The sequence below is a fragment of the Corvus brachyrhynchos genome, unplaced genomic scaffold (genome assembly GCF_000691975.1).
Source record: "Corvus brachyrhynchos isolate BGI_N302 unplaced genomic scaffold, ASM69197v1 scaffold310, whole genome shotgun sequence".
In the NCBI taxonomy this organism is placed as follows: Eukaryota; Metazoa; Chordata; class Aves; order Passeriformes; family Corvidae; genus Corvus; species Corvus brachyrhynchos.
The window spans coordinates 2726207-2743928 of NW_008236213.1; the positions used below are offsets into that span (position 1 = coordinate 2726207).

A 17722-nucleotide genomic window follows, 5' to 3' on the forward strand; every position below is an offset into this window, starting at 1 on the left:
CCAGAAACAAGAGAGAGCTGTAGGGGGGGAGTTTGCCTATTCTTAAATGTGGATCACAGAGGCAGTCACAACTTTAAGTGGCTCAAAGAACTGTCCATATTCAAACTGGCCAGCTGATAGGTTCTGTCAGGTCCCAGAGGAAACTGTAAGCACCCCTTAGCAAGGACATCCCTTCCGGGACTATGCTTGCTAACCTATGACACAGGATAATACTTCTGTAAAATTTACAGGACACAGAGAAAAATCAGAAGCAAGAACATCAAGTACATGCCCCATCTTGGTACTCGTAGCATAGAACACAATAGTTCATTTTAAACTCCTGATGAAGGCAAGCTTAACCCAACCACAGCTAAAGCCAGGCATGTGCTTCTTTACATGAACTAAGCTGCTCAAGCAAAAACTCTACTGGAGTCATCTGTCATCACAGTATTCATGAAGAGATTTGCATTTTTATTGTGACTAAGGTTATGACACTTAGACTTCCCTAATAAAGAGAGTGCCTTTTCAAAAGAACAGTACAAAACATACCTTTGTTGATGATGGCGGAGTAGGAAAATTAAGCCAGGCTGGAGCAAAGTCATGCTGCGCCATTTAGGTCCAGTCTCCCCGAATCAAAGAAAAAAAGGCTTAGCACCTCATGGCAAGTCCCTGTAATCAGAAGAAAAGGAATTAGTCCTTTCAGATGCTTATTTTACAAGGGCATTACACTTGTATTTTGTTCAGTATCTCCCTCCTGTTTTTCTGTATTATTTTCCTCACATCTGGTTTAGAATCTAACTATCCTCATCTCATTTACAGCATCAAATGTGTGCTTTTGTAACTAAATAAAATGTCACTAAATCAAATATATCACAGGAATAATGAAAATACTGTAACATTTCTTCCTTTATTTCCTCTTATAAACAGGATGAAGCATCTTGTGTAAGGTCTGATCCAGAACACTATGGCAGAATTAGCTTGCTAAAATACTTTCTGGTACTATCTAGAACAGATTTCAGTAGCTATCTTATTAGCTTCCTAGAAGCTGATTTTTTAAAATTAATCCCTAACAGTTAGTCTCAGTGGCCATATGAAAGTTCCTTATGAAAAACCTAGATATTTGGGATCATCACAAACCTCACGATGTCTCTAGATTCAATGGAAACAGAGTCTGCATGTCCAGAGTGTCAAAATCCAGTAAAATTCTCCAGTTTGAAAAAGGGCCAAAGAATGTAATGGTTTACAGTTAAAACCTAAGAATACTTTTTCTATCCTACACTCTTCCACAGGTAAGAAAATATTTCTCAATAAGCAAGAGAATGCAAGGTAATGTGAACTGCATTACCTGAAGCTGAACTATAGCACAGACAGGAAAGACATGGATGAAACACTGCCTGAATTATACAAGTGTAAGTGAATCATGCTCTGCAGCTGATCACTGCAAAACAGCCAATGACTCAAAAATATTTTAAGCATGATATACATGCTATTAGAAATCCAGCTAGTGAAAACATAATAAACACCCACACACATTTCATAGGGAGACCCAGATAAATGTATATTCCACATCTCTGCCCAGCAGAGTGCATATCTTTTAGTCAGTGAGCACAGAGGTAGTTCACTTCAATCTATGGCTGCTGTAATGTTAGTATTAGTAAGAGATGTAGAATCTGAACTTGGTAACTATAATTATTGCTGTTCTCTGGCCTGAACCAGAATATTGCAAGCTATAGCAGATTTCCATTGACAGACAAGACTATTCCAGCTTCTAAAACAAAGTCTAACAGATTTGTTAGATTTAACTTAGTATAGAACTGTACTTAAATGAGCTGTTGGTTCTTTTTAATGATGTGAGCTCATACTTAACTTTTTAGGTACCTCCAATACCGTAGTTAAAACTGTAAGGTAGGATGTACAATTATTACAGTTAAATAAAGACAAGGTTAAAGTAACTATAAGTAACTATAAATTACTCTGCTGAAATCATTCAACACTTATTCCTGAACTAATTTCAACAAAAACTCCAGAGAAATTTTCTAAATATTCGAGTTATATCAAAGCAGTAAAATAAAAATGAAAAAAGTTCTAGAGTCAATGAACCATCACAGAAATGGATTCTCCTTCTAAAAGGAACCATGTTCACTTTTACTGATACATCCAATTCAGCAATAATATACAAAAAGGCGTATGTTTACAAATGAACCAAGAGATGTCAAATTAAGAAACAACAAATCTGAGCAGATTCCAGCAACAAAAAATTTCATTCTCCTTCACTTAGACACAGTTCTCATCTCCAAGCAGAAGAATCATGAAATCTTCAGAAATTATCAACACAGATTTTCAGTACTGAACGATCAGCACAACAACAACAAAGTCTTCAGACTGAGGCACTTACAGTCTGAGAAACAATGAGTAAGATTAGGTTTATACTGAGTAAGACCATAAAGATTCCACAAAGTATTATCAAGTTACTGGTGCATCAACTATTAGGTACAGGACAACAAATACATTAACATTCTAACTGTATTAATAGATTTATCTTACTGTTTTTAGAAAACTAGTCAAGCTTTCCAACATTATTTATGCATCTGCTATGAGAAAAGTTTGTTATTAACTCACTAACATCCTTACCTTTAATCCTTTGCACAAAAGACTGGGTGATCACCAAGTATCCCAAGGACTGGAAAGGTATTTTGTAAAAATACCTTTTCCCACAGCTCACTGACACTGGCTATTTCTTCACACAAAAATTATTCTAGAAGCAGATTCAAGTCTTCCTCATGTTCTCAGCTAAAAAAGCTCTGAAAAGTTTCATCAGTGCTGCTCTGTCAGATGAGTCAGTCCCCTTCTTAGAAAGCAATAAACTAACGGTAAAGACAGAGACCAAAACTACACAAAACTCAGAGCACAAAGTCAGCAACAGAATATATACATAAGTTTCAATAAGCCTATAGAGACAAACTTCTGGGCTAATTCTTCCAAATAGGTTTGATAAAAAACTAGCAAGAAAAAAAGCACAGATGTATTTCTAAAACACTACCTGACCAAATTCAGAGGTTTGCAGTTAAGGACTAACATGAAAAACAACTCCTGTGGATACTGGATGCTCCACACCAAAGTCAAGAAAACATTTCCTTTCACCTCGTTGTACATATGATTGGTCTAGCAATTAGACATGGGAACTGAGAGTACTTTCATTATTAAGCCTATCTAATTCTGAATAGGCGCGAACATCCCAGCCGTAATTAAAGTGGGAAACAAAGGGCAGGTCAGGAAAAGATATTTTAGAACTGCTTTAAAGGACATAGCCTACCCAGCTTAAAGTTGCTGGTTCCATATTTTACCAGGTTTCATAAACATTCCTACAGCTTCTAGCTTTCTGATGTTGTCAACAAGTTTGCCCTATATATAAAAACATTTTTATTACAACCATGATCTCTGTTCAAATGATCTGACACATATTTGATAGCTCTATGATAGTTCTAGGATACTCTTCATTCTCAGGAAGGTATTTTTGATAAATTGAAAACAGATCACAAAACATAAGAATGGGATGTCAGCAAGGCAACTCTGCTGCCACAGGCAGGATTTACTATGCTTAAACCCTTTGCAATCAGCTTGGTTGCCAACACTAGTGTGTTTCTTGCTTGTTTTCCAACTTTAAGCTAGACCAACAACTAGCAAATTATTCTGCAACACATTCTAACATTAAAAAGGTTCTTTTTTCCTTCCTTTCCTGCTATTCAGGTCCCCTACCTAAGCTATCCCAAAAAGTCAAGAGTGTCTGCATTCTGCGTCCACCAAAGCACTTCCAATCTTTACACAGATACATACTATCTACTACTTTTAAATTAAACAAAAACAATATTTAAAGTATTTGAATAGAATGTAAGTCAGTAGCATGACACTACTTTAATTACACTGACACAAAACCATATGTCTACTAGCACATTTTCTCTTGCATACACACCACATAAATGCTGTTCAGTAACACTAACAAAGCACCTGATGTACTCCCAGCCTTAATACAGTTATCAGAAGTAAACTCAGTGAGGTAAACACCACCGATTCAAACACAATTCCAGTGCTTTCAGAAACTCTCTTCATAACAAAAGAGCAGGCCCAAAATTTATCATTAATATTTAAGCCACCATTACCTATTAGCACAAAATCTGCCATTCTTCAACCGAACTGTGGCAAAAGCTAACTTGGCTCAGGTTCTCTGCTGCTGAAGCAGAGCTGCACAATTCTAGAAAGGTAAGAAAAAGATACTGAAATACTGCTATCCTCATACTATTAACACTCAAATACATTTAAACATCTTTAATCAGACTGGTCTGAACTATTGTCTCATCTCAGCAATAGCCTCTTGTGACCAATTCAAGTAGTATGTAGTGACCTTAGTGACCTCAATAAACAAAGTCTTCTATAGCCCATAAATTTAGATAAAAGTCATGTATTGCTGTGTTGTGGGTAATAGAGTAGTTTACAGCAAAGAAAGAAATCCTGTTCTTAAGTTTTAGATCTTGAGGGAGGGATCCGAAAGAAGTCTGTAAAGCACTTTTCTTCAAGTAACATGCAATAATTAATCCAATATTCAATTAAATAAAATTTAATTCTATAGTTTTGTGACATACGATCTTCAGTAATAAGTCAGTGACTACCAAGGAGCAATGAATAGCTGGTTCCAGATGATGTACAGTGAAGAGGTTTGTCATAAGTATTATTCAGTCATCTACTTTGAGCCACTTTTGCAGCTGAAAGAGGAACACTGCACCAAATACACTCAACCAACACACAGAAGAGGTTGGGCTAGGCTTCTTTCATGGTTGAGTCAATCGGTTCTTTTGTGACAGACACTATTTCTCACCATTTGTAAACCAGCAGGAAACACTATATTCTAAACAAATTTGTTATCTGCATAGCATCTGGGAAAAATTGTTGCATTGCCTTTGTTTTACAAAAAAAAGTAACATGCTATGAAAAGGGAATCAGAAAGCAATTGCATGAATCAGGACTTCTGGGAAAAGGCTAAGAAACAACACCTAGAGTCAACACCCAAACCTGCAAAACAAAAATGAAGCTAAAGCAAGTATCATTAGTTTATCTTGTGCTTACCAAATTAAATGAAGAAATCAAACATTAAAGACAACAGTCCATTTTCTCCGCACTACTACATTTTTCTTTTTTAAATCCCCACAGAACAAGATACAAGTGAAATCACACTTAAGAATAACAGCACAGGAATTCAAGATTTTACTTGGTGCAGTAACAAGCTATTACAGTGATCACAGACAAGAAAAGTCTACTGGCTTACTTTGCCTCAAAAAATAATGACATAAGGTGTATTTAGAAAGTGGTTATGAACATCCAAAGGAGTAAATTTCAGCAAGAAAGGAGGTATCTTAATCCAAAACACCACCAGAATCACAAGGTATCAGTCACAGTAGATTGAAGGTGGGTGGACAGACATGCGGTCCTGAAGATCAGAAGAACAATATTCTGAAACAGCTTTAAGACTTAGACAAATACTCAATCCTGACAATGTCTATTACACTTCTAAATCAGACCCTAATAATTGTAATTAAAGAGTTTAACGTCCAGGATGATGCATTACACAAAGGTAACACTGTAAAAGCTAATCCACTTGTTCCCCGTTTTCAGTGCTAACCACACAAGACTGATGTCTCTCCAGCAACTCTTTTTCTCTCCCCTGTTAATTGAAATCAATATACAGTTTAAAAAACTAACTTTTTAAGCATGAAGAACACCCACTACAACCAACATGCAAGTAAAATCCTGGTTTTTTCCTGCAATAACACATATAGAATTCAATATGGTACAAAAGCAGAAATACTCTTCTATTCACAACTTTCAGATTAGCTTGCCTTCAGATCACTTTAGTAAAGTGCTTCCTCAAACTTCATCTTAATATTAAAATTTTTACTTTGTCTGCAACATTTACTTCACTCTTACTAGGACAAGCAAACTTATTAACATTTAAGTTTCATTTGCAAAGCTATTTTATAAACTAAAACCTCCACCATGCAATTCTCACATGAAACAGGGGCATGAAATACACAGATCAAGGAGATGCAGATAAACAAACTAGCTGAAACAGTGTTATGGAGTACATCTTGGCTTTAACAAACACAGTTTGTCACATTTTAATAAAGTTACGTAATTTCTTGCAGCAAAAATTAATTTCTTTAATTCTTGGGGTTTTTTCTCCTCTATTTACTATGGGGACATGGGGAAAAAAATGCTTGCTCATTCTCACACCATTTGTGCTAAATTTGGGACTGCTGCCACCACAGTCATGTTAGTCATGGATTTCACACCCTTCACCCTGGGGCAATTCCACCAAGTAGGCAGGCTGGCTGGCGGTATGTGGCAGTATTTCCAACCACTAGGACAGCCTGAGAGCACCACTGGCTAAGCACAGTGCAGAACCCCAGCAAGCATCTGTTACTCCAGATTGTATCTCTGCGTAGCACATCAAAAATGGGAATACACTGCCGTCACACACCAGACCCAGTACAGGGCAACTGCAGAGCCAGTACAGACGAAATTGTGTGTATTTACTACCTCACTTAGCTGCAGCACTACACCAAGAAGCAGTTGTGCTGCGAAACATTACCAAGAAAAAGGATAAGACATGAAGACAGACACAGACTATTCTTTTTCCCCCATGCCAGGCATCTATAAAATGCTGGAAACAGTTAGTACAGACAAAGCTTTAAAATAATTAAAAATAAAATGAAAAATAAAATAAACTACAAAATAAGCTACACTAAAAATAAGCTACAAATAAACTAAAAATAAAATTCAAAATAAAAGAAAATAAAATTTAAAAAAAATAAAATAAGGAAGTCTCCAGTTCAAACTCTGGAAAATTTACAGTGTAAGCAGACTACTTTCACATAGTAGAAAGTCACATCGTGTCTTCTGCACTGCTTCTGACAACACAGTAGAATAGCAAATTCCTCTACAAAAGTATTTAATCTGGCCTTAAATGTATCATGAAAACAAAGGCTACTGAGGTCTGGAATAAACTGGTTACACAAAAAACATAATTCACCTAGTCACTCCTGGTTCCTTTTAAAGACAATCCTTTACCCAGAATTTCTTCTTGTTTCAACTGTATTCATCAAACCTTTACAGCATTAAAAAAAATATCTCTATTTACACAACAATAAAAATAGCCACAGAGCATCTCTGGAAGGGCACAATACAGGAATTGGAAAACTGACTGTTCTGAGAATTCAGCTGGAGGCAATCTCTGCACTGTCTGAATAAGTGGACAAGAGAGCCCATAGATGGCAGGGTAAAAGAAATCACCTTCTGAAATACTGCAAGATGGCAGGACAGAGAAAGAAGATGTAATAAAAGCATTTGGGATTTCAGTTCCATGTTATGTTCTTCTACAAACAAGTTCAAATAAGAAAAAATAAGAAAATTTTCAAATAAGAAAAAGAATAGACCTGATTATTAAAATACAGAATCCGGAAAGGACCATGGAATATAAAATAATATGCATTCAATTTAAGTGCTGTGATTTGAGATTTTCATTATTCAGTTTAAGTAGCTCTAGAGGAAATACATTTAGCATTACTTTTTTAATATACTTACCTATAAACACTGTAACAATTTCACAGCTCCTAAGGATCAAGAGTAAAAACATGTAATCCTACCTTTTTTTTTCTAGGTCCACACCCTTCACAGATTATAGCAGGAAAATCTCAACAATGCAACTCTTTATGACAAAGAGGCCCATGAACTTTAGGCACCACCCTATAACAAAGCTACCTTGCAACATCTTCTGATGGAAACCTGTCTTACTCTTGTACCAAGAGTCTCTAGTCCCATCAATAGTATTAACAAAACTAAAGTCTCCCTCATAATTTTCACCTTTACACAATTCTACATGAGAAGTGAGTTTAATGGCTTACTAATTTTAAATGCGGAAAGAACCTTCTGAAAAATTAAAATATAACACCCAGAGATAACTCTGAAAGACTAATGGCCAACCTGTACTTCCCTAGAACTTCAAACCAAGACTAATGGCGAATTTTACCTCCCTAGAACGTCAAACCAAGTATCAGCCTCTGCCCATTGGAAAGATACTGTGGTCCCTTTATTGTATTTGTGGTCCTTTACAGAACTCTCTCCACGAAGTCCCACCCTTTCTTATATCAGAGACCCTGTAACCGTGTTACACGGCCTGCAAGGGTGACACAGTCCTCCACATGTCGCTTCACCAGGGCCGCATACAAGACAAAGCTGAACTCCCCTCAACCTGCTGGCAGCACTCTTCCCACTGTCACCCAGAGAGATTTTGGCTTTACTCATTATGAGGATGCAGTGCTGGTTCATGGTTGGCTTGCTGGTCAACAGGACTCCCAGGTCCTTCTCTGTAGCTGGCATATGCAGCTGCTATTCCAGAAAATTCACATTTTCCCTTTGCTTCATGAGGATCCTCTATTCACATTCTTCTGCACAGCAGCACAAACACCAAGTGTCTGTATCGGCCAGTTCTCCCTATCTTATATTACCTGCAAACTTGCTGAGGGTAAACTCTGCCCCACTGTCCAGCACTTTAATGAAGATGTTCTACAGCAGGACCTCCAGTCCTGATCCTTGGGGTACATTGTTCAGCTTCTTCCAAATGGCCTTTGTGCCACTGATTACGTCCCTGCCAAGCTGTGCCTGACCACTCGGATAGTTCTGGATACACCTAACTGCTCACTTCTCCACACATACTTGTCAGCTTTTCCATGATGATGTCATGGAAGACAATATCAAAAGCCTTACTAAGGTCAATAGGAACACCATACATCACTCTCTGTTCATCTAGCAAGCTCGTCACCTCATTGTAGAGGGTTACTAGCTTGTTCAAGTGTGATTTCCCCTTCTTAAAGCCATTTGACTGCTCTCACTCACCTTCCTGTTGTTCAAGTGTTTGGAAACACCTTTCCAGGATCAGCTGGTGTACAACCTTCCCATGGACCGAAGTGTCCCTGACTGGCCTGTAGTTCCCTGGATTCTCCTTCTCAACCTTCCTGATGACAAGATTAATACTTGCTCTCTTCTCTTACTTGAGAACCCCTCCCAAAGACCATTAGACCTCTCAATAAGGAATGGCCTTGCAATAGCATCAGCACTCATGGAAGAATGGAACACCCATCATGGAACCCTCAGCATCCTGTCAAGCCCCTTGGACTTACAAGTTTTTTAAGTGCTCCCTAACCTGATTCTTTCTTCACTGAGGGTGGAGAAAAAAGCACAGCACAGCTTGAAGATGACAAGGACATGAGACCAGAGATGGTCCCCACCCAATTTGAAAGGCGTTGTTTAACTTGTCTAACCAGTATTCAGCTGGCAGAGACAGTCTCACTGGAACTGAATAGATCCAACCTCATGGAAGTCTCTTTCACTGAACAAAATAAAGGTATTTCTCTAGCTCAGAAAGCTATCTTCAATACTTTAAACAATTACTACAGGTAAGATACATTTGGTAACACTATTTGTCTGAACTGTGAGAATAAATAAAAACAGCTTTGCTTTTTCATAATGTTCTAACATGAAGAAACAGATAAAACAGTGTCATTACTATAACAAGAAAAAAACAGGCCAATAACATAGTAAAACAGCCAAAACTCCTACATTTTAAAAATTTAATCTATTGAAAGTTGTGTGCTTTTGGAATGGATTTACCATAGTATAACTACATCCTATTTAAATGAAGCTCACCGAAGTTTTGTAGGACAAACAAATTTTAAAATAAATCTAAAATTGGAAAAAAACCAAACCAAATCCTGACAGGTGAACCCATCACCAGAAGACAAGCAAAACCAAGGGAAAATAGTTCTGTATTTTCATGTTCTATACTTATGCTCTGTCTCTGTGTAGTCTGTATCATCTTACAGGAAATAGTTTCTGTGACACTTGGGAACTTGAGAGATTGTCAGAAGACCATTAAAATAAACGGCAATATAAACTCAAACAGGTAGGAATACTTGAAGCTTATGAATGGAATTTCAAATCTTGTAATGGAGGCGGGGGGGAAAGTTCAAGCCATGAATTCAGTGAATTAGCAGAGAGATACAAATTTCTTCACGCTCCCTGAAGACCAGTTTAGACGTTCAGTCAACTGATTAGCACAGAGAAAACCGCGAACAGAATAAATGTTAAAAGCACTGAGATGATATCTGCATTCGTATTTTCCAAGGAAGTCTAAAATTAGCATGTATGCAGATCTAAGTGGCACATTCCTATGAGCTTTTATCTAATGCCTCACAGATCATCATTATAGTAGGTACAACACACCACAAATTACATAGGGGACCCTTCACTCCATTTCTACTCTACACACCTGACAACCCACCCTCACTTTGTCAATGTAATTTTTAGCATAATATAATAAATGGGGTAAAAGAAGGTTGTAAGCCATGAGAATTAAAGTACACTATAATGTTGTTGAGAGCAGGGGGGAAAAAAAGGTTATATTCAGTGTCTCAATTTGTTGCTACTGCTGCTGCTTTGCTTCCTTTATAATGAGCGCCAGCATACATATCAAACTCTTATTTCATCAGAAGACAAACAAGAGCATATGTATGAATTTCAGAGGGTTCAACAAGGTAGTCAGAATACTGTCCCTTCAGTCCTCCCATCATGGGCCAGCTTCAAATCTTGGCTTCAGCTCTTTATCGTGAGCCATAGGCAAACTACCAAGTGTTGGTCTGAATTAAGCAAAGAAACTATGTGCACAAGACCCAGCCATCAGACTATACACTCTCTCTCTTTATATAAAGAATCATTCGGGACTTTTTTCAAACTAAGCAGGCTTTCAAAATAACCCACGCCACCAAAGGTTTCTTCTTCTGCCATAAAACACATCTGCTCTTAAAAGAAAAATTTCCAGGGATACCAGATCCTTCCCTGTTACACCTCTCTGCTATCTCTAGTCAAGAGTAGCACTAATTTGAAGTCAAGTTGCTAAAATTAAGCTCTAAGCAATACTTCTATTTAAAACCTATACATCCAAATTTTCATTTCTCTTTTGAAGACACAGTTTACTAGGCATCTTCCTTACTACTCCGTGATTCATGTAGTTTCAACAAATCAAAATAAGCTAATTTCAAGTTATTTTGCTATCCAAAATTTGCATGTTAATAAATCAGAATATAATACTAAATCCTTACACAAGCTTTTTAAGTTTTTTGAAACTGGAAGCATTTCTACCGATCATAACTTGCTGCAAAAGCATGACAAATAGAATCTTCAGTTGAAGTTTCTTCCTTTCTTTTCTCTCTTTGTAACTGAACAGCCACAACAACAGAGTAAACTTACATCTTCACAGTCAAACTTTTAACACTCTGAAGGGAAAGTGGTCACGTCACCCCTTGTGACATTTCAATGTAAAACTGTTTTTAAAAAAAGGTTAGGTTTGGGTATGGTAATTCTCTCTCATTCTTTTGTTTTCTAGAATTTATTGCCAAAAACTCGTAACTTCAATAGCAAGGAAAGGGAGCTAAATTTTTGAGAATCTCTCCCACTGGTTAAACAAAAAATTCTGAAGCAGTTCAACTGCAGCCTCTAATTTTTCAATCACGCTACTGCAGAGCAAGCACAATCTCTAGTTTTAGTTTTGCTGTCCCCACCATCTAATACAGAACTGTCCTCATATATATTCTACCAATGGACAATAGAGAAGTACAAAAGAAGATACCCATTGAATTTATAATTTACCTTCTTGCCTCATGTTTTAAAAACAAGCATAAAAACTAAGATTTCCTGCAGAGCACTGAGGAAGAAGCAAGGTCCTCTGTTAGATCTAAACACTTACGCTTAGGCATGAGAAGTGTACAGAGTCAAAATGTAATGGTCAATTTTTTAACCAATTAAAGCCAACACATTCTTTAGTAAGGCCACAGCCTTAACACCTAGCTGTACATAGACTTAGCCAAAAACCAGAAAACCTAACCCAAAAAAAATCCACCTTCATTTCTACTTAGGGCGCAAGTTCTTTATGGGAGAATGAACTAACTAAAGCACACTGTTTTGCATAAGGATCTAGAATGTGAGCGTTGGTCTTCATCATATGGTCCCCTTTTCTACGTATAATTACGGTTCACAAGCAACAGGTTTTAAACTTCATCTTTGTGAATCAAATATAGATGTTACAACAATCAAAACATCTTTTAAGAAGTGTTTTAGATGCAGATGAAGCTGCTAAGTGCTTCAAATAACATAATGATGACTTTTTAGCCACAAGTTTTCATTTTGGCACTGTACCAAAATGTTGATGTAAAAACCCAAAATGCAAACTATTTTACAACACGAAATAACTTCACAATTGAAAGTAAACCACAGCCACACAGGTTCTCCCACTTGAGAGTCTACAGACTTTGATGTGTAATGATTCAACTAAATGGTACTGATCATTTAGCCTAAAGTCTGATAGATGTTCATTTTTTGCCCTTTAGCAAGGTTCAAACTCAAAAGCTGAAGTGTTAGTCCAATTACATCACTGCCTTAGTTAGCATACATTATGTAGGAAATCACCAGGAATTCTTTAGCACTTTGGAGTCATCACAAGGAATAAGTAGCAGTTGAAAAAGGTAGAAGTTTTGCCCTGTGCTGAGCATATAAAGCAGATAAACAATTCCCTATTTCAGCTGTTTCCCTACGTTTACCCAAGATACGAAAGGAGGAAGACTGTGGAAGAGTTGATAGCACCACAAAGGGCATTATCATCAGTTGCCATGTTCAGCTACTCAAATACACAGAGTAAGAAAAAACAAAACAAAAAGCATGCCAAGTTTCATTCACATTTGTTTATGAGGTCTGCAAATAGTTGTCGCTGCAGGACAGAATTTACTACTACTACTAAAAAAAATGAAATAAAAGCAACTTCCTCAGACGTTATTGATGAACTGTCACGGTAACAGCTTCATCCACACATGTTAAATGGAATAATCTCATTAGAATGGAGGACAAAATAAAAGGAGCACAAAGTACATTAACTTGTACAACACTAAATATCGGCACAATTTGCCTCTACCATTTTACTGATGTAATTCCATTTCAGCTTTGCTGCAAGATTAAAGGGTACTTATTTTCCCAAGTTTCCACCAACAGTTTTTTCAAACAGTAGAGCAGCCTACACCATTCTAAAGAATTAGCCAGTACAACTGTACCCATTTTATGAACCTACCAGAATAAACACATCAGTAAAAGATACCTGATGGCATTTATTCCACTATTAAAGCTATGTTTACATCAAGGCTTAAAGTGTAAGATTTTGGGTGCAAGGACATTACCTTCATAGTTGTCTGCAAAGCACTTAACAGACTATAAGCACTTGAAAAACAAAAATCTAGGGAAGAAATTAAAGTGGACCAGCATGCTTGGCATTCTCTCCTTAATAGGTACGAATTTTGCTCAGGTACAAGGGCACAGCTGTAAAATATTCCTGAATCCTAGTCAAACACATATGCACACAAATAAGAAAAAAATACCCTTCTATATAATCCCTGAGGGTAAGGGACTAACTTGTATATCTCGAACATCAATAGCTGGATGACTGCAGAGCCAACCAATGATTGCTGGTAAACGGGATGTGGCCGGAGAAGGGGCCATGCAGAGGTAGGGCAGCACTCTTCTGGGACAAACATCCTTATTCTAATCCATGGACAAAACAACAAAAACATAGCATCAGCACAGAAGCGGGCATGAACTGTTAACCAAAGACCAATGCAGTAGGGGGATAATGAGACCACCAAGGTCCCCCCAAACCCCTCCAACCCATTTCCAGGAAGGCCTCAAAGAATGGACCATGCAAGATAACTGATCTGCATAGAAACTGAAAACCTTAGCTTCAGGGGAAGAAAACCTATCTATAAAAAGGTACCCTGTCAAGCCCTGGCTGCACACCCCAGGACATCACATCAGCTAGACCAACACTAGGAACCAGGACTAGCGATCTCTTTTTCTCTCTTTCTTTCTTTTCCTCTCTCTCCCTTCTCCTCAATTCATCTCTTCCCTTCTACCCTATCCCTACTATGTAAGCTGTGTGCTTATATGGTAGGCCAGGGACAGACATACCCGTTTCAATGCCAAGTGTGCAATTTACAGACAAAACTGTAATTTTGGTGATTTTTTTGTGGCTCCACTAACTTTTGTTGTCCCTTTCAACCACAAGCATTTATGAATCTTGGGCTCTCCTTTCCCCTTAAGTGTGGGACACTACAACTTCCCAAGCGTATGTACTGTGAAAGGAATAAAAGAATTATCCTACCAGCAAACAGAGAGGTGTAAATACAGAATTAATTTAATGAAGCTAAAAAGCAAACTCTTCAAAACTTGCAGGAGAAGAGTCTAGATAAGTATGTCACCCAAAATAGTAAGTGGGGGCTGTAGCTCCTTGATTTCAGTGAGAGCCTCTTGAAAAGAAATAAAAGTATCTCACAGCATTGAAAACTAATATATTGGGAAAAAAAGCAACACATCATGTTTCTATGAGTTAAGAAGTGAATATTTCTATTACTCTCATGAGCATACAATAGACAACAATCAAATGAAATGGCTACTCACACCTGAACTCTCAATTTACCAAATGCTTGCAAACAAAACGTATTGATACAAGTAAAGGAATGTACAAGATCATTCTTTCCATTAGTTTGGTTCCTTAACAAGTGGCTCAGCTCACCAGTCAATCCCAGTCACACCAAGACTCAACACAGAAGAGCCACAAGTCATAGCCAGAAATTACAGAAACAGCCCCCTACTCACGTTCCATAGTTTCCATATTTTCAAAACAACAAAACTGAAACAGAAGTTAAAATAACAAAACAGCAAGAACATCCAAAGCAGAAAACCTAAGCCAGTTCAACTTTTAGATACTGACACACACAGGTAAGAACTTTAGTGAGACCGAGAATTTACAAAATTTATGTAGATGCAAGTCCTTCATTTGTGGTCAAAATAACAAGCTACAGGACTTAACACACACTACAGTAATTTTTAAATACTTAGGCTTAAGTTTCACATGCTTAACTACACTTTTTCTACAAGGTTTTAACACAAGCAATCTTCCCAAATATCTTTGCACTGCCCTTAAGAGAAAACCTTTTTTTTCATTCACTACTAATAATACTTCAGTATCGCAGAAGCTCTCAAAAATATTTTAAAAGGTGACAACTGAGGTAAATGTGTAACCTCTACCAGACGCTCAGTTTAAAGTCTATCCAATAATGCTTTAATTATTTAAAGCCTTATGAATCATCAAGGTGGGGTAGGGGATAGAGAACTTCAGTAAAATTACCACTGACTTCTGAATTAAGTTGCTCTGTCCATCTTAATTTTCTTTGAGGCAGTAGCAGTTCAGCTGAATGCAAACCTACAAAAAATATTATAAACACATTAATTCCAAAATTAAAAAATATTTAATCACTGTGGGAGGAAGGAAACTACAATACATCTAAAAATAACAAGGAAGATTAGCCAGTTCACCACGAGATTTCATTTCAAATCCTTCAAAGGAAACAAGGTTTTTTTATGGTGCTATACTTGCACACCAGTCAGACTAACTCATTCCCATTACAGAATAAAAAATACACTGAAGCCAATCTTAAAGTATCAACACAGAAAAAAGCTAGCCTGCATAAGCAGCAAAATAACTTTTGGTAAAAAAACCTCTGGCTTTCATAAGTGACAAAGAATAGTGGAAAGCAAAAAAAAAAAAAAGAGTAAAAAAACCTCTATAGTGTTACTACTCTGATGCTGCAAACACACCTAACACAAATGGAAGGACTGAAACATGCAAGCTATCCAGAAGACTTGGTCAAAAGGATGTAACAATAACTGCTGAGACTAGAACATCAACATGAAGGCTAAATTTCTTATAGATTTAGTCTAAATGCATCTACTTTTTTCTTATGGATTTAGTCTAGGTGTTATTTACTTCTTAGTCGCCCATAAAAATCACACTCTCACCTACACATTTTTTCTTGTACCTGTATTCTTCAAATTCTTAAGGAATTATTTCATTAATTATAAAGACCAGCAAGTAAAAATTAACAAGCTTCAATATTCAACATTCTCAAAAAAACAAAAACAAAAAAACCAAAACAAACAAACCAAACACCCCCCCCAAAACAAAACAAAAAAACAAAAAAAACCAAAAACCACCAACAACGAAAAAACCACAACAACAGAAGAACCTCTAGTCAGTAAAAATTACTGGTTTAACTGTCCTACTGATAAAATGTTTTTTCAAGAGTAAATTGATTTATGAACACTACAACACTTACCTAATCCAAGAGGACTGCACAAGGTGTTAGGTACTGCGTGATTTATATTTTTCCAGTTTGTTTTCCTTGAGATAATATCCCGAGTTCCCCTTGATACTACATTCGTAGCAGTTTGACATAGATTTGACCTCACAGAAATCAGCTACCCATCCTTCTTGCTTACAGATCCTGCAAGGCTATTTACAAAGTCTGCCAAATGTCCGTCCTAAAAACCTTTTCTTTTCTCTGACAGCTTCTTCTCTTGTCTATTCCATGTAGATATCACTATACGCAACATCAGTTCCAGGTGAAATAAATACAGGTTTTAGACCACAGACTGTGAAGGCAAAACCCCAAATTTCACATATGAACTGTAGAACATTTCCTACCTTCTGGCAGCACAGGCAACTGTAAACAACAGTTATCTGGATACTGCCATACTGCCTATAGGCAACAACATTTTTAAACAAAAATATTAAATAAAATACAAAAGGATAAACAAACATCTATTAAATTCTTCATTTAGAAAATAGGTCTTATTGCAAAGTGAGAGAAGACTATGCCAGAAAATCTAAAAAATAAAATAAGGGAGGAAAAACAATCTGCCATGAAACTTTTCAGCAATGCCTCCAGAGTGACTCAGGCCACATTTAACCTGTAGCCAGTTAACAAAACTGGTTACGCCTCTGACTCAGACAAAATGTTGCTGAGAAGAAAAAGGATATCTAAAAAGAGGAAAGCACTTCATTTTGGCAGCTGAAGTATTCAGAACTTAATAAATTTAGCCATGTATCCATGCCATGTGGACAAAAGAATCCAAGGGTGATGTGCTCGACACTGCTAGAAGAAAAAACCTCAAGACTTTTTCAATTCTCTTCTCAGATGTCTGATTGTTTCAGAGGCCTTTTCAGGACGAAGCACGCACAAGTAATCCCAGAGTAGTGGCTGATATTTCTTCTCCTTCAGAGGAAGCAGCTGCTGCAGGTCAGTTTTCACCTTTTTTCTTCTCTGCGAGCTGAAGCAAAAGGCTGCAAACATCCAGGACTGACTCTGTCGTTCAAGCCACCTACGGTAAAAAAAAAAAAAAAAACCACAGAAAAATCAGTTTTCCCTTATGAAATCTGGACTGGCGCTAGACAAACACAAAACAAACAAAACCGAAAAACCTGAATCTTAAAACCAGAAACTAGCAGAAACCTGGATCCTAAAGAGCAAACACGGATGCAGTCAGGGAGCCGAGCCCGAGAACGGAAGCCTCGGTTACACCTCCACTCACATCCCGGAGAGGGCGGCAGGAACGCTTGACGGAGGACGCAGCCTATCAGCGAAAACCTTCCCCTGCCTCTCAATCCCGAGAGAAAGAGAGGGCGGGAGCGAGGGGAGACAGGGAGTGGGGGCTGGGGGGAAAGAGAAGCAGAAAAAACAGGGAAAGAAAGGGTCATTTCCCT

The 17722-nt window shown here is 37.4% G+C and overlaps 1 protein-coding gene across 7 annotated transcripts in view; it reads right to left on the reverse strand.

Moving 5' to 3' along the window:
* Window positions 1-17700, reverse strand: part of GPBP1 (GC-rich promoter binding protein 1) — a 37564-nt gene extending 19864 nt beyond the window's left edge. For 2 of the 7 annotated variants that reach the window (XR_001865180.1, XM_017744061.1), the window contains exons 1-4: window positions 17472-17700; window positions 16296-17340; window positions 15315-15382; window positions 529-648 (exon numbers count right to left, since the gene is read on the reverse strand). Coding sequence is in view for 6 of the 7 variants with exons in the window: in XM_017744061.1 (XP_017599550.1) it covers window positions 529-581 (53 nt within the window). In the remaining variant the exon portion in view is untranslated. Of the gene's footprint in view, window positions 1-528; window positions 649-15307; window positions 15383-16295; window positions 17341-17440 lie in introns of all 7 variants that reach the window. The other 5 variants (XM_017744024.1, XM_017744038.1, XM_017744030.1 and 2 more) reach the window with 5 other exon arrangements.
* Window positions 17701-17722: the final 22 nt, after the last annotated feature.